The sequence below is a fragment of the Tupaia chinensis genome, unplaced genomic scaffold (assembly GCF_000334495.1).
Source record: "Tupaia chinensis unplaced genomic scaffold, TupChi_1.0 Scaffold000478_3, whole genome shotgun sequence".
NCBI classification, from domain to species: Eukaryota; Metazoa; Chordata; class Mammalia; order Scandentia; family Tupaiidae; genus Tupaia; species Tupaia belangeri.
In genome coordinates this window covers 4632187-4649734 of record NW_006159990.1, presented here as the reverse complement: position 1 = coordinate 4649734, position 17548 = coordinate 4632187, and the positions used below count along the sequence as shown (strand labels likewise).

The 17548-nt window shown below is 34.8% G+C and overlaps 1 protein-coding gene across 4 annotated transcripts in view; it reads right to left on the bottom strand.

Moving 5' to 3' along the window:
* Nucleotides 1-4905: 4905 nt before the first annotated feature.
* The window catches only part of EPHA7 (EPH receptor A7), a 192924-nt gene continuing 180281 nt past the window's right edge, over nucleotides 4906-17548 (bottom strand). For 3 of the 4 annotated variants that reach the window (XR_003550634.1, XR_003550635.1, XR_003550636.1), the window contains exons 15-18: nucleotides 11738-11931; nucleotides 10562-10717; nucleotides 7915-8924; nucleotides 4906-7415 (exon numbers count right to left, since the gene is read on the bottom strand). Coding sequence is in view for 1 of the 4 variants with exons in the window: in XM_006156112.3 (XP_006156174.1) it covers nucleotides 8810-8924; nucleotides 10562-10717; nucleotides 11738-11931 (465 nt within the window). In the remaining 3 variants the exon portion in view is untranslated. Of the gene's footprint in view, nucleotides 7416-7523; nucleotides 8925-10561; nucleotides 10718-11737; nucleotides 11932-17548 lie in introns of those variants that run through there. The other variant, XM_006156112.3, reaches the window with a different exon arrangement.

Genomic DNA, 17548 nt, shown 5'->3' with positions numbered 1-17548 from the left:
GGAGTAATAGCAACACATGATCTTTCTTTAAATCCTCTGGCATCATCCACCACCTGATGCTGTCTTTTTATGATATGAATGGTAAGGAGACTTAAAGACTGGGCTATAAAATTCTGCTTCATTGTATTTTTACTTAACTATAAAATTGCTGATTTGTTTTTCAGCTTTGCAATAGGATGCATGAACTCCTGGAGAGAAACAGAGAGAGGTAATAAAGTGAAAATCACCCTCCGGGGAGATGGCCACACTGCAGTCCCTTCTCTTCCATTCTGATCTTAGGATTTTAGGCACACACACACACACACACACACACACACACACACACACACCCCACATGATTTTCAAGTCATTGGGTCTGGGACTCAAATGGTATTAGTCATATGGGAGTCCAGTACCTTAACCACCACATGACCTGTTGGTTCAGAATTATTGATTTTATTTGGCATTTGTGAGCAGGAACAAGAGGATTTGTCACTGCAGAAGCACACAAAAAATATTATTTTCTTTGTCTAGGCTTAATTTTATAGTAGTTAAAATCCCATTTCACATACTTCTGCATATTATTGTTCCTTAAAACACTTTCTTGGGGCCAGTAGGTGGTGTAGTGGTTAAAGTGTTGGTTTCTCTCATGGCTGAGTGTGGTTCAGGTCTGGAGCTGGCGACTTAAGAAACTTAAGGTGGACACATCTGTGTGCACACCCAAAATCCCTAGAGGGAATGGAGAAGCAATTGTAGTATGGCCATCCCCCTGGGGTGGGGTTGATTTCTCACTTTCTTTCTCTCTTTCTGTCTCTCTCGCAAGTACATGCACCCTATAGCAAAAATCTCTCCAAACAAACAAAGAAATAAAGCCCACCCTCCTCATCATGCCTTTGCCTCTTCCAGTGTCATATTGGTAAATAACGCTTCACTGTTTCTTTCATCAATCCCAATTTTTGTTTACTTGATTTCAAGTTTTCAAATCTTGCCCTTTAATTTACAGCCAGTGATGATGCCTCCAACTCCTTTTCAGCATCTAAAAGATACTGCTGTTTGGTGTACTCTGGTCTTGTTTGCTAATCAGTTCCTTCCTTTCTCGCACAGGTGCACAACTCCCGCTTCCCTTCTCAGTCCCTTGAGGGCATTCTTGCTGCCCTAGCCTATCACAGAAGCATCCATCCATGCTTTGAAATTTGTTTTCTCCCTCAGCATCCGTTTTACTACCACCTTCACTGCACCCTGTTCAGCCTTCAGAGCACCTGATCCTCACTACCTTTTAAGAAAAAAAAAACAATTTGAATTAATTTACACTTCAAGGATTCTAAAATATTTATAGAGTGTCTACTGAGTGCTAGAAACCGCTCTGTCCCAAAGGGACATAAAACAAAGATTTCCATTTGGCTTCTGCCCTGCAAGAGCACTGAATCTCATGGGAGAGAGATACACACAAATAATCTGACGGAACACGGCAGGATAATCGCAGCAGCAGCATAAGCAAGCACAGAAGAGATCGTTAAGGCTGGCTCCTGGTGTCTGGGAAGACTTGGAGGAAGAACTTTGGAATTGGGTCTTGAAAAGGGCGCTAGTCCCATTCTAAAAATGTGAAAAGGAGTGTGAAGTTGGAAAGCAAAGATAGGGAAGCATAGAAGTATAGTTTAATGTCCTCATCCAGAATCTAAAAGTAGTTTATTCACATTTCAGAAACCATTGTCAGGCTTTGGTTCCTTAAACTTCATCTCTTCCAATATCATTTTTCTGGTCAAGATTACATACAGCTTTTCAGTGCCTCTTCCATTAAACGCAAGGTCTTCTACCTTACTTTCAACATTTCCTGTAAGTCATCTCTGCCTTGTACAAATCATTCTATATACAGAATTATTTGCTTATCTTGGAAATAAAGAGTAGTATTTGGTGTTTTAGGACTTTGTTTTGTGACTAGATCAGAAGTAGTATAATTATACTTGTTCTGCAAGTTCTACACTAAACCTAACCTAACAGGCACTGCTTCATTATGAGGGGAGCCATTGAAGTAGCAGCAGTAAGACATGCTTAACACATGCTCATTTCTCAGGGGAGCCTTGGTTTGTTTGTTTGTAGCATCAGGTTCCTGTTTCTGTTAAATTGTATTCCAGTGGATACATATGGAGATCAGTGTGCAACTGGTGAGATCTAAGTGAAAACACGGAAGTACAATCAGGCATGCCCAGCACATCTTCAGCCAAGTAGATTCCTGAAAACACTTCTGCAAATGTCAGAGCTGAAAAAATGTGCGGATGTCTTTCATTTTAGCCTCTTATTCCATCTGATCTTTAATGTAAATAGTGCATATCTAGCAAATTGACAAAGAGATATCCTATTAGACTTAGAACTTTCCATGATAATTTGCTCCAGAGTCTATGCATCAGCGTAGAAAATGCAAATTCATGTTTTATTTTAAAGGTATTCTTGAGTTGTTTGCCTCATTTCTATGAATTATGAAATATTTTTTAAAAATATGAGTTATTTGAACACTAGTTCTGCATAGGTAGTTTTATTTTCTCTAGAGACAGTTTTTCTAGATTTTGTTTTGTAATCATTCTATTTATTTAACTTTGGTTACATAGACAAATGGTGAAATGAACAATGTTTGTCTTTTGCTAAATTAGAATTGCCAAAAGTGCCTGTTTTTTCTCTGAGTATTTTCAAGAAAGATCTATGATTAAGTGTACATTAAAAACATATTGTGGGGACCAGCAATTAGTGTAATGACTATGTCTCTGGATTCCCATGTAGTTTGAGTCCTGAATCTGGTGGCTTTAACTGATGCTGGGTGCGTGTGCATGCATGCCCAAGATCCCAAGAAGAGAATAGAGGAGAAGGGATTGTGGCGTAGCCATCTCCCCTGGGTGCGATTTCTCGCTTTCTGTCTCTCTGTCTCTCTCTGTCTTCCTGGCGAGCACATGTGCCCTATAGCAAACAAAACAAAACAAAACAAAACAAAACAAACAAATAAAAAAACTCTTCAAAAAAACGCCACAAAAAACATTGTGTATTCTTTAGTGATATATAAAATCTACAAATAAACCTAACTAAAGGCATGAGTTTAAAAAAAAAATAATTTTCAGCAATAGAATCCTGGGGCATTTGAAATAATAAAATACAAAGATCAGTTTGAATCTGATGGAGCTTTATTTGTTATTCATGTAGGTTTTGATAAAATACCTCACTTGTTACTGTTGCTAAATCATGAAATTTAGTCATTTCCACTACCTTGACACACTGAAGGAATTTCTAGTACTCTTACATCCCCACAAAACACTAAACTAGCACAGCTTATCACTATTTACTCAACTTCATGCAACAGGTCCAATTAAGCTGGATCAATTAATTACATTTATTTGAACCTCAAGGTCAATCAGAAGAGGTCTTTTATTGTTCAAGTACAGATTTAATTACAATCAATCACTCAATCTCAAAACAAAAACAAAAACAAAAACAAAAACAAAAACAAAAAACAAAAAACTCCACCTTACAGCTCTTAATTCTAATGAGGGTCACAGGGGTATTTGCATTGAAATATTGTATTCTTCTGCCGGTTTTCTTCAAGCTACACTGAGATGCAGTGAACAGAACAGTGAAGGGGGGGGAGGCTACTGTGGGGACACCTATGAATGGCCAGGGGGATGCTGTTCCTTTCAGAACAGCTTGAAAATTTGCTGGTTGGTATGCACTCTCTCGTGTTAGTATTTTAATTGTGATCTTTGTATTTAGGAATTTGATGACCTCATTGATTTGTGTTTCTTCCTTTCAACAGCCTTCTTCCTGATTGATACTAAATTTTCATTGTAGGTAACAATAAATTAAACGATGGGTAAAAGTAGGAGATGAATAGATCAATAAAAAAGTGTTATTAAGAATGACCATATATATTAAAATATTATTTTTTCCTTGCTGATGGAAGTTGAATATGTTTAATAATGTTTTTACAATCGTGGGGGGAATGTTCTGATAAGATACTTTGTATTACTTCAAATACAGCATTTTAAGAGATAATCAGATAATTTCAAGGGTTTTCTTCGGTCTTCTAAGCTATATAATTATTATTGTGTGAACTTAATAGTGTTGCTTGATGCTTCTTTTTTGTTCTTCATTCACACCTTGCATCTTTAACCACGTGCTGCTCATTAGCATGTACATCTGGAATGACATGGGGGAGGCATTTCTAGATTACCTTCAAATTTAGTCTCGCCTGAGCCTCAGCAAGACAGTGACAGCTAGTGAGGGCGCCTCCTCTGGTATTTGTCTATCATTCTCATTTCCTTAAAAAGATGTTGGGACATTAATTAAGAGTTTGTAGAGCTTGAGGTGGTGATGCTATACAACAGGGAGTGCTTACTTTTCATTTCAGGTGCAAGTAGGAATGATCCAGGAGTCAGTGCCAATGTTAATTCAATTAGACAATGAGATTTATCATTTGTTCCATTTGCTCTGGATTCTATGGTTGCATCATTCAGTAGCCTAAATTCAAAAACTCTCCATGTTGTTCTGTTTTATTAGACGTTTAAAATGTCAAGGCCCAATGACAAAATATTTCGTTTCTCCTGTAAATACTAGTTGCTAGTACCAGGTAGTTGTTGTCTAAGGAAGGAATAATGAAAGGTCTGAACTAAAATATTTGACAGTATGTATGACTGCTTGAAGATGCAGTCTTATTATTTTGTAATAACTAGAATCAAGAGGATGAGGGAAAGCAAGGGACATTAATTAGTTTTTCTTTGTAATCTGGTTGGTTCACTGAAATAGTTCAGTAAAACGTTCTTCTCTCTTTCCTCAAGATGTTGTGTAAGAAAAGAAAGAATGTGTATGGGACATAAAGGAATTCGCCAATGATTGGAGACAGGATTTTCTTACATTGTCTAATAGACTCGTTTATTATTTTAAGCTGGTAAAAAGAGACTTATGATTCGTGTTGAAGAAAGAGTTATTTGTGCTTGATACATTGAAGACACTGTTCAAAAGCAGTTTGTCCTTATAAAAGGATGACCCCTGTAGTAATTCTTAGGCAAGGAGGGACAAATTCAACCAACAAAAAGCACATCTCGCCCCAAGTTCCCCATGACTTCTCCACATAGAGCAAAAAAATACACATCAGTAATTTATTTCAACATGCACATCAGTGAGTAGCATAGTTCTAGGCTACTCAGGAAACAAAAAGGAGAATATCAGCATTACCTAAATAAAAAAGAGAGGTGAATTACACCATTTTAATTGTCTTAAAAACACGGATAAGAGGAGCAATTAAAATATAGTCCTAAATAGTACTAGCTAATGTAGATTACATAAGTATACAATATGATTCAACTAATAGTGCTCTGACAAGCATAAACCACCAGTTCTAGTAAACAAGGCCCAGATCAATTGCTGAGAAAATGTTCAATTCAGATGTAATCAAAGTTATTTTTATTTCAGTACTGAATGCAAAACACAGGTCAAGTGTGAAGACAGCGTTCTAAAAAAGGTGGCTCTAGTAAAGCAAAGAGGCCATTTCCTTTTGCATTTTTGTAATTTTGGAGTTCTATTTTTGACGTTTCCTTTCTCTACTTTTCCTCCCCTGAGCACTAATTTATCAAAAAAAGATTTCAAGGTGCAAGTTGTACATTCTTTTTGTTTATACCATTTCATCTCTTTCTGGAAGAGAGTATTACAATCAGCATTACAATGTTAATTCTTTTTCTCTTAATATTTGTTTCACATACATGTATTTTAAAATCATAATGTTGATTGGGAAAAGAAACCTACAAACGAGAGCGTGCTGTGAGCATACACTTCCTATTGTGCTGTGTGTCTTTCCCATCCCTTCTCCCCTTTCCCTGTAAAGAGCTGTAAAAAATTTAAGGCAGATGAGGTATATTGCTGAAGGAAAAAGTTATTTTTGAAAAAAACTCAAAAAAACTTTTATTCTGCCCTTCTACTCAAGAAAGACTACTCAACTATAAATCTAGTGCTAGAAAAAAGCAGGAAAGACACCGTTTGCATGTACCATACTATGTCTTCTATTTCTAGAATGGCTTTTTGTTAATTTAATTTTAATAGAAAAAATAAGCACCTTAAGCTATGAACAAGAAAAGAACTTCATTATCAGTGAGTCTAGAATCCAAACGGAATTAAGAACACTCACTCAAACTCTTTCACTCATTCTCACAAAGGCCAATGCTACTGATTAGAATTGTAAAGTGCTGTACTTAGTATAAACACTTGTATACACTGCAGACACTGAAAAATAACCCTCAAGCACATTGTGTTATAGTTCCAAAAATATATTTACAGTCTATTACAAAGATTACAAATGGAAGTGTCTAGGTGACTGTATTATGCTAATTAAAATTATTTGTACAGATTATTTTTCCTTAGGGACAAAAACATTTTAGTGAAATTAAAATGATTTTTCTAATCAATCAAAAAATAAATTAAAATATCAAATAACACTGTACAGTGAGTTAAAAGGAAAAAAGAAAAGGTAGGGAGGGGTTTGGGAAGCAATCCATTTGAGTTTTTCAATAGCCATCTTTGGTCCTAAATGTGGGAAAACACATTATGTAGCACTGAAAATACCTGTTCTTTTGTGATGCTCTGCAAGTAAAATAGAAAAATATAGTGCATTTTCAATGTATTCAGAGCTCACTACAGAGAAATGTGTGTACAAAACAAGACAGTATAAATAAAATTTACAAGTTTTACAAAGGAACATTTACAGATTTCATTTCTGTTATTTGTTGTTTGTTCGTGGATGCCCACATTATCAAACAAGACCAATTATGACCGATCCCTGGGATCTTTCTCTATTAAAATGATTATAAACAGCCCAATTCTCTTTGGAAATACAACAGTTCAATTCTGGGGTAGTTCATGATTTTCATAAATTTTGAAAGCATTACTCACACTATGTATACATTCCTGAAATATCTATAAAGACACATTTAATTATTGCTTATGAAATTCTAACAAAATAATCAAATAATATGGTTCAATAAATAAAGATTAAAAAAAAAAAAAGCCAGATCCTTCACCTCTTCCTTCTAGGGTAAAATGATGAATTCTTTCATGGAACAAGTTTCTTCCATCAGTGTTCACAAATAGACTTCTTTTCTTTTGTTTTGTTGTTAACCGCCACGGTACTATTCTGTGCAGCAAATTTGTTTATGAAGGTTGAAAATTGTGAACTGCCCCTTTTAGCATGCTTCAGAGTTCATACATAAAACTCAAGTCTTTCCTCTCATGTTTGGACTGCATTCAACAGAAGAGGATATAAAATATATGACAACTATTCCTCCTAAATTTCCTAATGTCATGAGACTGAAAAACTCTTGATGTGCTCACATTAACTGAACTTTTAGGTAACACTGGATAGTTCTTGCTTTCAGAGAATTGCCTTCACCAACATTCTACAGGTGAAGTACCTCATCTTTTTGACACATTTAATTATTGCTTATGAAATTCTAACAAAATAAACAAAAAAAATGGGTTAAAAAAAAAAAATTTAAAAAAAAAAAAAGCCAGATCCTTCACCTCTTCCTTCTAGGGTAAAATGATGAATTCTTTCATGGAACAAGTTTCTTCCATCAGTGTTCACAAATAGACTTCTTTTCTTTTGTTTTGTTGTTAACCGCCACGGTACTATTCTGTGCAGCAAATTTGTTTATGAAGGTTGAAAATTGTGAACTGCCCCTTTTAGCATGCTTCAGAGTTCATACATAAAACTCAAGTCTTTCCTCTCATGTTTGGACTGCATTCAACAGAAGAGGATATAAAATATATGACAACTATTCCTCCTAAATTTCCTAATGTCATGAGACTGAAAAACTCTTGATGTGCTCACATTAACTGAACTTTTAGGTAACACTGGATAGTTCTTGCTTTCAGAGAATTGCCTTCACCAACATTCTACAGGTGAAGTACCTCATCTTTTTTTTTTTTTCTTAATGTTGTCATAAACCTAAAATTTGAGTATTTTCCTTTATTAAATCCTGTCTAGTAAAATCATTCTATAAACAATCTGTTAAAAGTGCCTTATAGTATTTATGGGTTATTATTGCTTTTTTTCATTGAAAAGATAGTGTGTTGTCTGGTTTTTACAAAAAATTATTTTAAAAAATATTAGAGCTCTTGGCAACTTGTATTTTCTTGACTACCTGCCAATTAGCAAATGATATCAAAACAGCACTGATTTAACATAATAAAATGGCACAAAAAGGATACCAATGTTCTAACAGAGATACACCTTCAATCATGCTGTTTTTTGTTTGTTTGTTTTTGATTTGAGATTCTTTCAAAGGTACCCAGTGTAGTAATGTGTCATAGATTTAACACTAAAAAGGTCCAAAGCTATAAACAACTTTCTAAAATAAAGTCCTTATGAAGAATAAACACAAATGATTTTAAAAAGGAATAATCTGAAATCACATATTTAAGGAAAATATTTCATTGATTTTAACAATAAGATCATGATTTTATTTGACAAATATATTCTTTCTTAAATTTTTATGTACATTTTAAAAAGTCTATAAGATAAAAAGGAGGTTAGAGAGCTCAAGGTGTTTGGATGTTTTTCAGGTAGTACTTTGTTTATTGTCACTGCTGTTTTCCTGGCCACCAGTGGTGGATCCTAAATTCCCTTTTTATATATTCTGGTGGCACTTAGGAGTTCAAGTCTATAGGTGCTTCTTCTATCTTCTCTTCACCATAGGAAGGACCCAGGACATCAACTGTCCTGTAGCAGCATTCTCTGCATATACTGAAGGCCAGTACTGTTCTCTTCCAGTCCATAATCTCCCTTACACGGGAGAAATGCTTATCACACTTGAATGCCAGTTCCATGTAAATGTAGCATCTGTGCTCTCATAGTCTGAATGCTGCTCATGATTTTCTTTTGATGGCCAACCAGTGTGATCCCTAAACTCATCACATCCCTGAAAAAGACAAATGCATTTTTTTAAAAATCAGGTACCTTACAAAGAACTTAAATGTTCTAAACCGCCATCCACTATTTAATTATGTAATGATTTTCTTAAATGAATAAATGTTATCATATGTCCTTGGGTATTATGATCATATTCCTGCAGAAGGTCAAATCTGTAACTGCATCAGCATCCTTCTTTGTAAAATCCTACGTGCTCAGTTTCTCAATTTGCTATGATAGTAAGTTTTAACTGATTTGAAATTTTATGTAAGACATGAATAAAGGCTTAAAATTATTATTAACCTAAGGTAATGTTCAGAAATGTTATTATTCCAGTTCAGTTCAGTCATTCAACTATATGCTAGACAAAAACCCAGTTTTCAAAATATGCAATACCTATGTTTTTTATTCTAAATTTGTAATAAGTTCATTGTTTCTGTTTGTATGTCTTTGCCATTCCTAATAGCTAGAAAGGTTGAGTTTTATAAGCAGCAAAAATTATTTCAGTAGTAAAATGGAAGTGACTTTCCAAACATAGGGTTTCAGGAGCCTATATTGCTTGGAATCCAGACATAAATATGTTAACCAACTAAATCATAAGAAGAAAGCCGAATATAATTGCATGAACATGCTTAAATCCATGTAGTTGACCTATACCAGGAAAGAGTATTTGATTGCTATTCTTCTCATGTGAAAAATGCGATGCCCTTCTGATGACAGCCCTTGAATAGGATCCCATGGATAGAACTTTGATAACTGCTTCTTATTTTCAAACGCATTGACTGAGAGGCACTTCATCACCCATGAGAGTTACGCTGGTGCCAAAGAGACTGAGGTTTAGCAACATTAAATAGATTTTCTAAGGCCACATGATTAGTGAAGGAGCCAGAAGGAAAAATGTAAGTTCTTGTGAGTTCATAGCAATTTAAAAAGTTGTTTCATCAGATATTTTTTAGATTAAAAAAATTTTCATCTATCACATACCTTCCATTGAGTAAGTTAAATATGTAGCTACAGTTAATTGAATTAAACTTCTTTTGACCTTTTCAGAAAGTAGACACATTGTGTGAAGCAGTAAAACATGGCACTCTGTGAAACTGGCAAACATGGCATGGCCTTGGGTCTACCTGGTCTCTGCCTACATAGGTCCACTCATGTCCAGTGTAGTCAGGGAGTATCATGGCATATCCAGATCCTGCTGTGGGTACCTGCCTTCCTGTCTCTTTCTCCCCTCTTTCTATTGGTCATGGAAGAAACAACTAAACTATTAAAAAATAGCAAGACATCATGCTGTATTTCAGTGGGAGGTGGTTAGAACTTAGGCTATGGAGGCATATTGGTTGTCATTTTCCAGATGAGCTAGATTAGGGTAAATATTTAAATCATCTGAGCCTTGGCCTTGTTATCAATAAATCAATATAAAACTGTTGACTTATTAAGACTATTGCTGTGAAAGTTAAAAAAGATAATGTATATTTAAAGGTCTACTCAACAAAGTCTGGCACATGATAAGCACTTCTTAAGGAAATATTTTTCTTTCTGATTTTGTGGTTCATATTTTTTAAATATAAATAAGATAACCTAATGTATAAAACGTGAATTGTGTCTAATAAGTTCTTCAAAATAACTTTAAAAGTTTGCACTTACTCAATAGTCATTCTGGCAACTGATTCAAGGGAGTTATAGCCAGCTGCTGTGAAGTTATCTTTATATCTTTCCATCTTAATAGCCTGTAGCCATTCTCCAACTGAACAAAAGGTAGTGAAGTCAGGAGTGTTTTGATCCAGAAGAGGGCTTATTGGCCTAAATAAGAATAAAACAAAAAAGCAAATGTTCTCATGAAGTACCATAGGAAAAAATGACTTGAGCCATAAAGAAAAGGAAAACAGTGTTGTAGTTGTCATACAGTAACAAATATACATGCTAATACAAGTTTAAAGCATATAGTCTGCCCAATAATTACACACTCCTAAATATATACTCTAATATTTAGATACAATGACCATCAGGTTGTGTCTTTCATGTTTTTACAAGTAAAGCCTAAAGTATTTGGAATCAGTAAATATTTGTTTGTTTGCTTCTCCCAAAGTACTCGGGAATAAAGGAAGCACACGGGGCTATATTCTTATTTGTTCAGGCCACAAGGGTGGAATTGAACACATTATCCATCTGCTGTACTGAAAGCACCCTGGTGAGCATCTTGAGAGTTAATATACCTCTACAAATGCCTGACGTACTACCAATACAGACCAGAGCATCAAGTTTACCTGGAAGTCAAACCTGACTAATTACCAATATGCATTACATTGGAGCAAGCCAAGTGCAAAGAATGGACTCTTTTTAATGGACCTACTTCTCTACTTCTCTAATTGTGTATGGAATTACTTTGATAAATGTTAACTTCACAGAGTCATTTTATTAAATAACCCAAAGTAAAACAATAAAATAGGTAATATGCATACAACAAAAAAACTAGAACAAGAGTAATAAAACGCATGTAATAATAATATAGGTCTGAAATGTGACGTGCTGCCTTATCACAAAAATCCAGTTTAAAAGGTTTACTAAGAAAGACAGGTAGTGATATGTATGATTTTAGAATAGAAGCAATAATAATTAATAGGTTCTCTTTAAACACTAATTAAAATAAAACATCTAAAAAAATGGGAAACAAAATCCTTCTGTGAACATAGTTCATTTAATACGGATTTCTATTCCAACACAAAACTTAATTTGCCATGGGGATGGGTTGAGAAAACAAATGTGTATATGAACCATTTATGTGAATTATTCCCAGATTCCATTCCCTTAGGTAATTCTTACCTACTGCAAGTTCCCAGGGGTGTTTTCAGGCTATTTGGGTTTCGAATCATTTTGTCTAGGATCCCAACTATCTGTTCAAACTTTGGCCTTTCAGCACGCTCCTTTTGCCAACAATCCAGCATTAACTGGTGGAGACCAGCTGGGCAGTCCATGGGTGCTGGTAAGCGATAACCTTCTTCTATTGCTTTTATAACCTAATAGCCAAAAGAACATTAAAAATATTATTGACTGGGGTTCAGTTATTATGAAATGAATTGCCTGGTAGGCAAAATGATTTATCCAGATAAGAGTGAGGCACACTGCTTTGTAAAAGACTTACTTTTCCCCAAAATATCCATGAATATTAAGCATGTCATTAAGGGGTGTATGAAGTACAGGATATGATGACATTTCCTAGTTAAGTCAGCAATAGGGAGCAGCAATTAAGTTCGCCCAGGATGCAAGAGATGGGAATATTTTTAATGTTATCCCGGAGGTTTTCAAAGAGAGCATGTTATGAAACCATTTTGCTTGTAAATAGTTGTGAGTATACATACTTGCCCAGAAATGTGAACATTCTGTAAGATGTAAAAGGAAGGTCTGAAATACTCGGAGTAAGCAAGAATGACTCACTTTTTGTTGAGTTCAGGATGCACTTTTAAACAGGAGATCAAAATATGTGAATATACTGTGACAGGCCATATTACCAAGCACACTGTTCTTTTAAGTAACATGAAGCTTAGTGTCTAGTGTTATAAGAAATGAAGATTTGCCAGAGCCGGTTTATATCGGTTCATGAAAGATGATCACATCCCTTCCTAACTCCAAGTCCAGTGACCTCGCACTGGCAAACGAAAATCAGCACTGGGAAGGATGTTGGGGGGCGGGGGTAGGGAACAGTTACACCAGAAAACTGGGAAAGGATGCAAACTTCAGCTTCCCCACTCGGAACACTGTTTTTAATCTTTTTAAAAACTTTTTCCACACACAACTGCCTATTTATATCTAAGAACAGTTTAAGAGGCTGTTTATATCAAAGTTTGAATGTTAATGAAAAATAGGCCTCCATAAACATTTATCTATGGCAATCAGGACGTCTAAAAGTTACTTATCATTCAAACTTGGCTTTTTTCATTTGTATGGAAAGCAAAAATAGATCTTAAAAATCAGAAATTTTTATAAATAAATAGCATGGTAAAGATAACAGGAAGGCTAACAACACAAATAGAATAGCTCATAAAACATTAAAATATCATTCAAGGAGGAATAATAAATCCCTTGAAACTGACTAATGCAATAGTATAAGAAATGTAAGAAGAAAGAACTCTGGGGAAAAAAAAATATAGGTAATCTTGAGTCTTGGAAGAAAGAAAGGCCAAACAGAGGCAGACAAAAGGCTAGCTTTTAAAAATGTTGACGACCTTAATATTTTTAAGGAAATAATCCTTAAGATGCATGCCGATATTCAGAAACAACACATTAAAGTGCAGAAGGTTTTAGAATGTAATGACTAAAGTAACTAACATCAACACTTTTTGGAAAAAAACCTTTTGTGTAAGAGAAAACAATTGTCCACTTTTTTCTCTGACATGAGAAAGATCTATATAAGTAAACTGATAAAATTGAAAAGATAAAGAGAAAGATAGTATCACAATAATTTTTAAAGTATTGTAAGCATACTATTTTAGGCCGAGTTCTCTCCTGCTCAGTGGGTTGTACTTCCATAGTTTACTAGACATATTCAGCTGAATTTTCCCTAGCTACACCACACTGTATATTTAAGTCAGCTTTCCTTCAACCTTGTACTACTGGCACTTTCAGTCATTCCAAATAGAAAGCTGAGAAGTTTTTTAGATCTGTCACTTATATGCATAGCCAATTACTCACCAATTTGTCTACTTTTTAAAAGTTTATTTCTTCTGACAGGAGAGAGAAAAAGATTTTCTTTTTCCAATTAGGAAAAAAATAAAATAAAGGAGAGAGAAAAAGAGAGAGAGAACCACCAACAAGTTCCTGTTGCTGCCATCTGCCTCTAGTTTTGGTCCCTCCTGGATCACAGGTACATATGTGCCCATAAATTGAGGGAAGTGTCTGGGTATGAACCAGGGGCCTTCCCATGTGAATCAACCTCATGGTGCACCACATTTTTATTATCCCACCACTGTTCAGTCCTCTGGTCACAATCTGATGATTCTACTTTCCAAATGCAGTTTATGCTCAAATACTAAGAAAAGCACATTTGTTTTCTCTCTCTGTATGTGTGTGTGTGTGTTCCTGAAGTGATAGAGTCATTATCCCATAAGTCTTTACCAACGTCTCATACAATGTGGTGTTTCCTTAAGCATATTGTTTTTAGAATAATTGCAGACAAAAATACCCTATCTTTAAGGGACCATCATGATGTTGGTGTTAAATGCTGATGGCAGTCAATAAAGAATTTAAAAAATTTCCCTGTTTAAGATCTCCTAATTACAAATGTTGGGTACCATTGTAAATATTCCTCTAAAATATCCCTTTACAAAGAATTATATTACACAAACAAATATACAAAGATGGTAATTCTGTAAAGATTGCAAATATATAACTCCAGGAGGAATTAAATTAAAAAGTACTGTTTTATGTGCAAATAATTTCATGTGATTTTGTATAACATTCCAGTAAAGCAATCTCTTTCAAGAGGACTGGGTATTAAACAATGTAGATAAAAATAATGTACTTTTGGAATGCTGGGTTAAATGATTTAAATGATGAATTCAAGTTGTCAATAAGGAAAGTAATAGCTTGTAAAACTATATATTTAAAATGACTATATGATTGGGAGCATTATTTTTCACTAAAAAAGGTATCTTTCCTTATATTTTAAGTTGCTTGTATATGGACATATGCAGTATCTTTCTGATTTTACAGGACTCCATTCTTACGTTCGTAGCTTAGTCCTCCTTATTTTTGATCATCTTCTAACCTATTTCCCTGCTTCTATTTTATCTTCAAGTGTCCTGATAGATATGAGTCAGGTAAAGAGTGATTCTTCTAAATATTTAAAAATGCAAATCTAAATCTTATCATTGTTCTCCTGATATAATACCCTTTAACACTGCACTAAGCTTTCGTAATATTTACAATTATCTCTGAACATAATATATTCTAAGTCTTCATGCCAATGAACAAAGTATAGTGACTTTAAGTGAATCTTACAGGAATGAAGGAGTTAATAAACCTCCTTAGTTGTCCTACTGCATTATAGAAAGTCAATGATTCCTATTTTACAGCAGATCAATGACACTGATCTCAACACAAGGTGAAACTCCTACCTATGTGCAAAGATACAGTGGTTTAGAAAGTTTGAAAGAAGTACAGTATCACATATGAAAAAGACACTGTTCAATAAGAATGGACATTGAGATCCTAAACTTTTAATAATCATGTCTCTACCCACATGAACACTAAAGATACTTGCTGGGAACTTCTCGGCCTTTATAGAAGGGTTCGGCATAATCCTAAGTGTGCCCTTTGAGGATAAACCAGCTGAGAGAAGATCATTCAAACACAGATTGAACCTTGAGGTACTGTGGTAATGTCTGCCAGGAAAAACAACCTCTACCTCTCTCTCTTTCTCTCTCTCTCTCTCTTAAGGTTTTTGCCATAGGGTGTGTGTATTCATTTGAGAGAGACAGAGAAAGATAATGAGAACGAAAATGAAAATTCACTCTCCAGGGGGGATGGCCACACCACAATCCCATCTTTTCTATTCTCCTCCTGCGATTCTAAGTGTGCACACACATGTGCTGGTTGTGATTTTCAAGATGCTAGGTCTTCGACTTGAACCATGGTCCACCATGGGGGAATTGGGCACTTAACCACCATGTCACCTGCTGGCTCCAACAACATATCTCTTAAAAACACAACTAACAATTATAATAAATACTTCTCGAATACTTACCATGTGATTGGCATGGTATTAAATGTTCATGATCTCATTTGAAGTTTAAAACAATCTTACTAAGTATATGTGACTATATTACTATACTGATTCTAGAGATAAACAATTCCAGACATAGAAAAATAAAGGAAGGGATCACTACCACAGGCTGTTAGCAGAGGAGACCGAATTTGACATAGGCTATCTGATCAGAGCTCATGCTGTTAATGACTACATTATATTTCCAATTAGGAAAGTAACAAGTACTTTCTGCAAATAGTTAACATTCTTGGAAATAGCAAAGCATGTAAGATAGCTGAACCTCCACATCTTAGCTGATTATGCAATTATTCACCAAAATAATTTAAAACATCTTTTTGTGAAATTACTGGAAACCCCTTGGATTTGCCTGCCTCGATCTAGCTTTTATAATCTAATAAAAGTTAAAGAAAAACATTCATAAGCAATTCTAAGCCTAGATAGTTCTTGGAGGAATAGAAAGTGATTAGGGTAAATGACGTTACTGAAAGACCTCTGGGAGACAACAGGGACTACTTTTTTTGGCATACATTGTCAAGAAATACGGAACTTAGAAATACAGTTGCTCAGAAGCGTTTCTATATTATTACAGGATGATCATGGTAATTAAGAGAAAAAAAGAAGGCACAGAAAGACCCCATGATATTGGGCCTGAAATAACTCACGATGGAAGATAACATGATTAGCTTCTGTCCTCTGTTCAATGCTCATTTTCATTCCATTAACCTCAAAATAACATGACCCACATTTTGTACAATTATATATGTTGGATTCCATTTATAGGATTATGGCAAATTGTGAAAAAAAATCACAGTTTTGTTTCTGTCTTAATATGAAAAACTAAAGTTATAAATTAGTGGTGACTTTTAAAAGGAAAAATTGAAGGCTCACAATTTAGCTAAGAATAAATTAAGTTATAAATGTATTATATCTTCACAGCTCTTAAGTGACTTTTTTAATGGCCGACTTTAAGGAATTATCTTTATGTAACATATCTTCATGGAAGTTTAATTTTTTTATCACCCTATGACTACATACTAGTAAAATAACAATTTACTAGCCTAGTTTAAGGTAAGAAAAAATTATTTTGTTGAGTTCTATAAACAGAAGAAAATACAACCTATATAATAAAAAATTCATAAGTCGAAAGTAAAACTTTTATTTGGACTAATCAAGATGTAAATTCAATTAGAAAACAGCTGCTATGAGATCAAAAAGAGTATTTTCAACTTCTGCATTATTTATTAGAGGTTTTTTTTTTTTTTTTTGGAGAGGTTTTTGCTATAGGGCTCATCCCCTCGCCAGAAATACAGAGACAGGCAGAGAGACAGAAAGCGAGAAATCACCCCCACAGGGGATTGCCTCATTGCAATCCCTTCTCCATTCTCCTCTTGGGATCTTGGGCCGCATGCACACATGCCTGGCATGAGTTTAAGCCACTGGGTCTGGGACTCGAACCACTGTAAACTACATGAGAGTCCAGCGACACAGCCATTATGCCAAATGCTGGTCCCTGAAAGAGCTATTTAAATATATGCAGATTTTTTCAGAAGAATAAAATTAGAAATTTTCTTGTAAGCGTAACCTCTTGATTTTAATAGCAAATAACCAAATTCAATTGCTTTCTCCAAGAATGTTATAGGCACATGAAAATACAAAAGAGCTCATTCAAGTGTTAATCAGGCAATAACCTATTTAAGCACAGCTCTGATCATGAATATACATATTATCTTTTCCCAAGTTTTCCTGGTTCACTGCTCTGTCCAGAATGAACTAAAACCACCTGACAACTGATTGACTAACTTCACCATCTCTTTCTCTTTTCTATGTTCTAGGAGTCTACAGAAGCCTCGCCTTATTCAGCCCTTGACGTG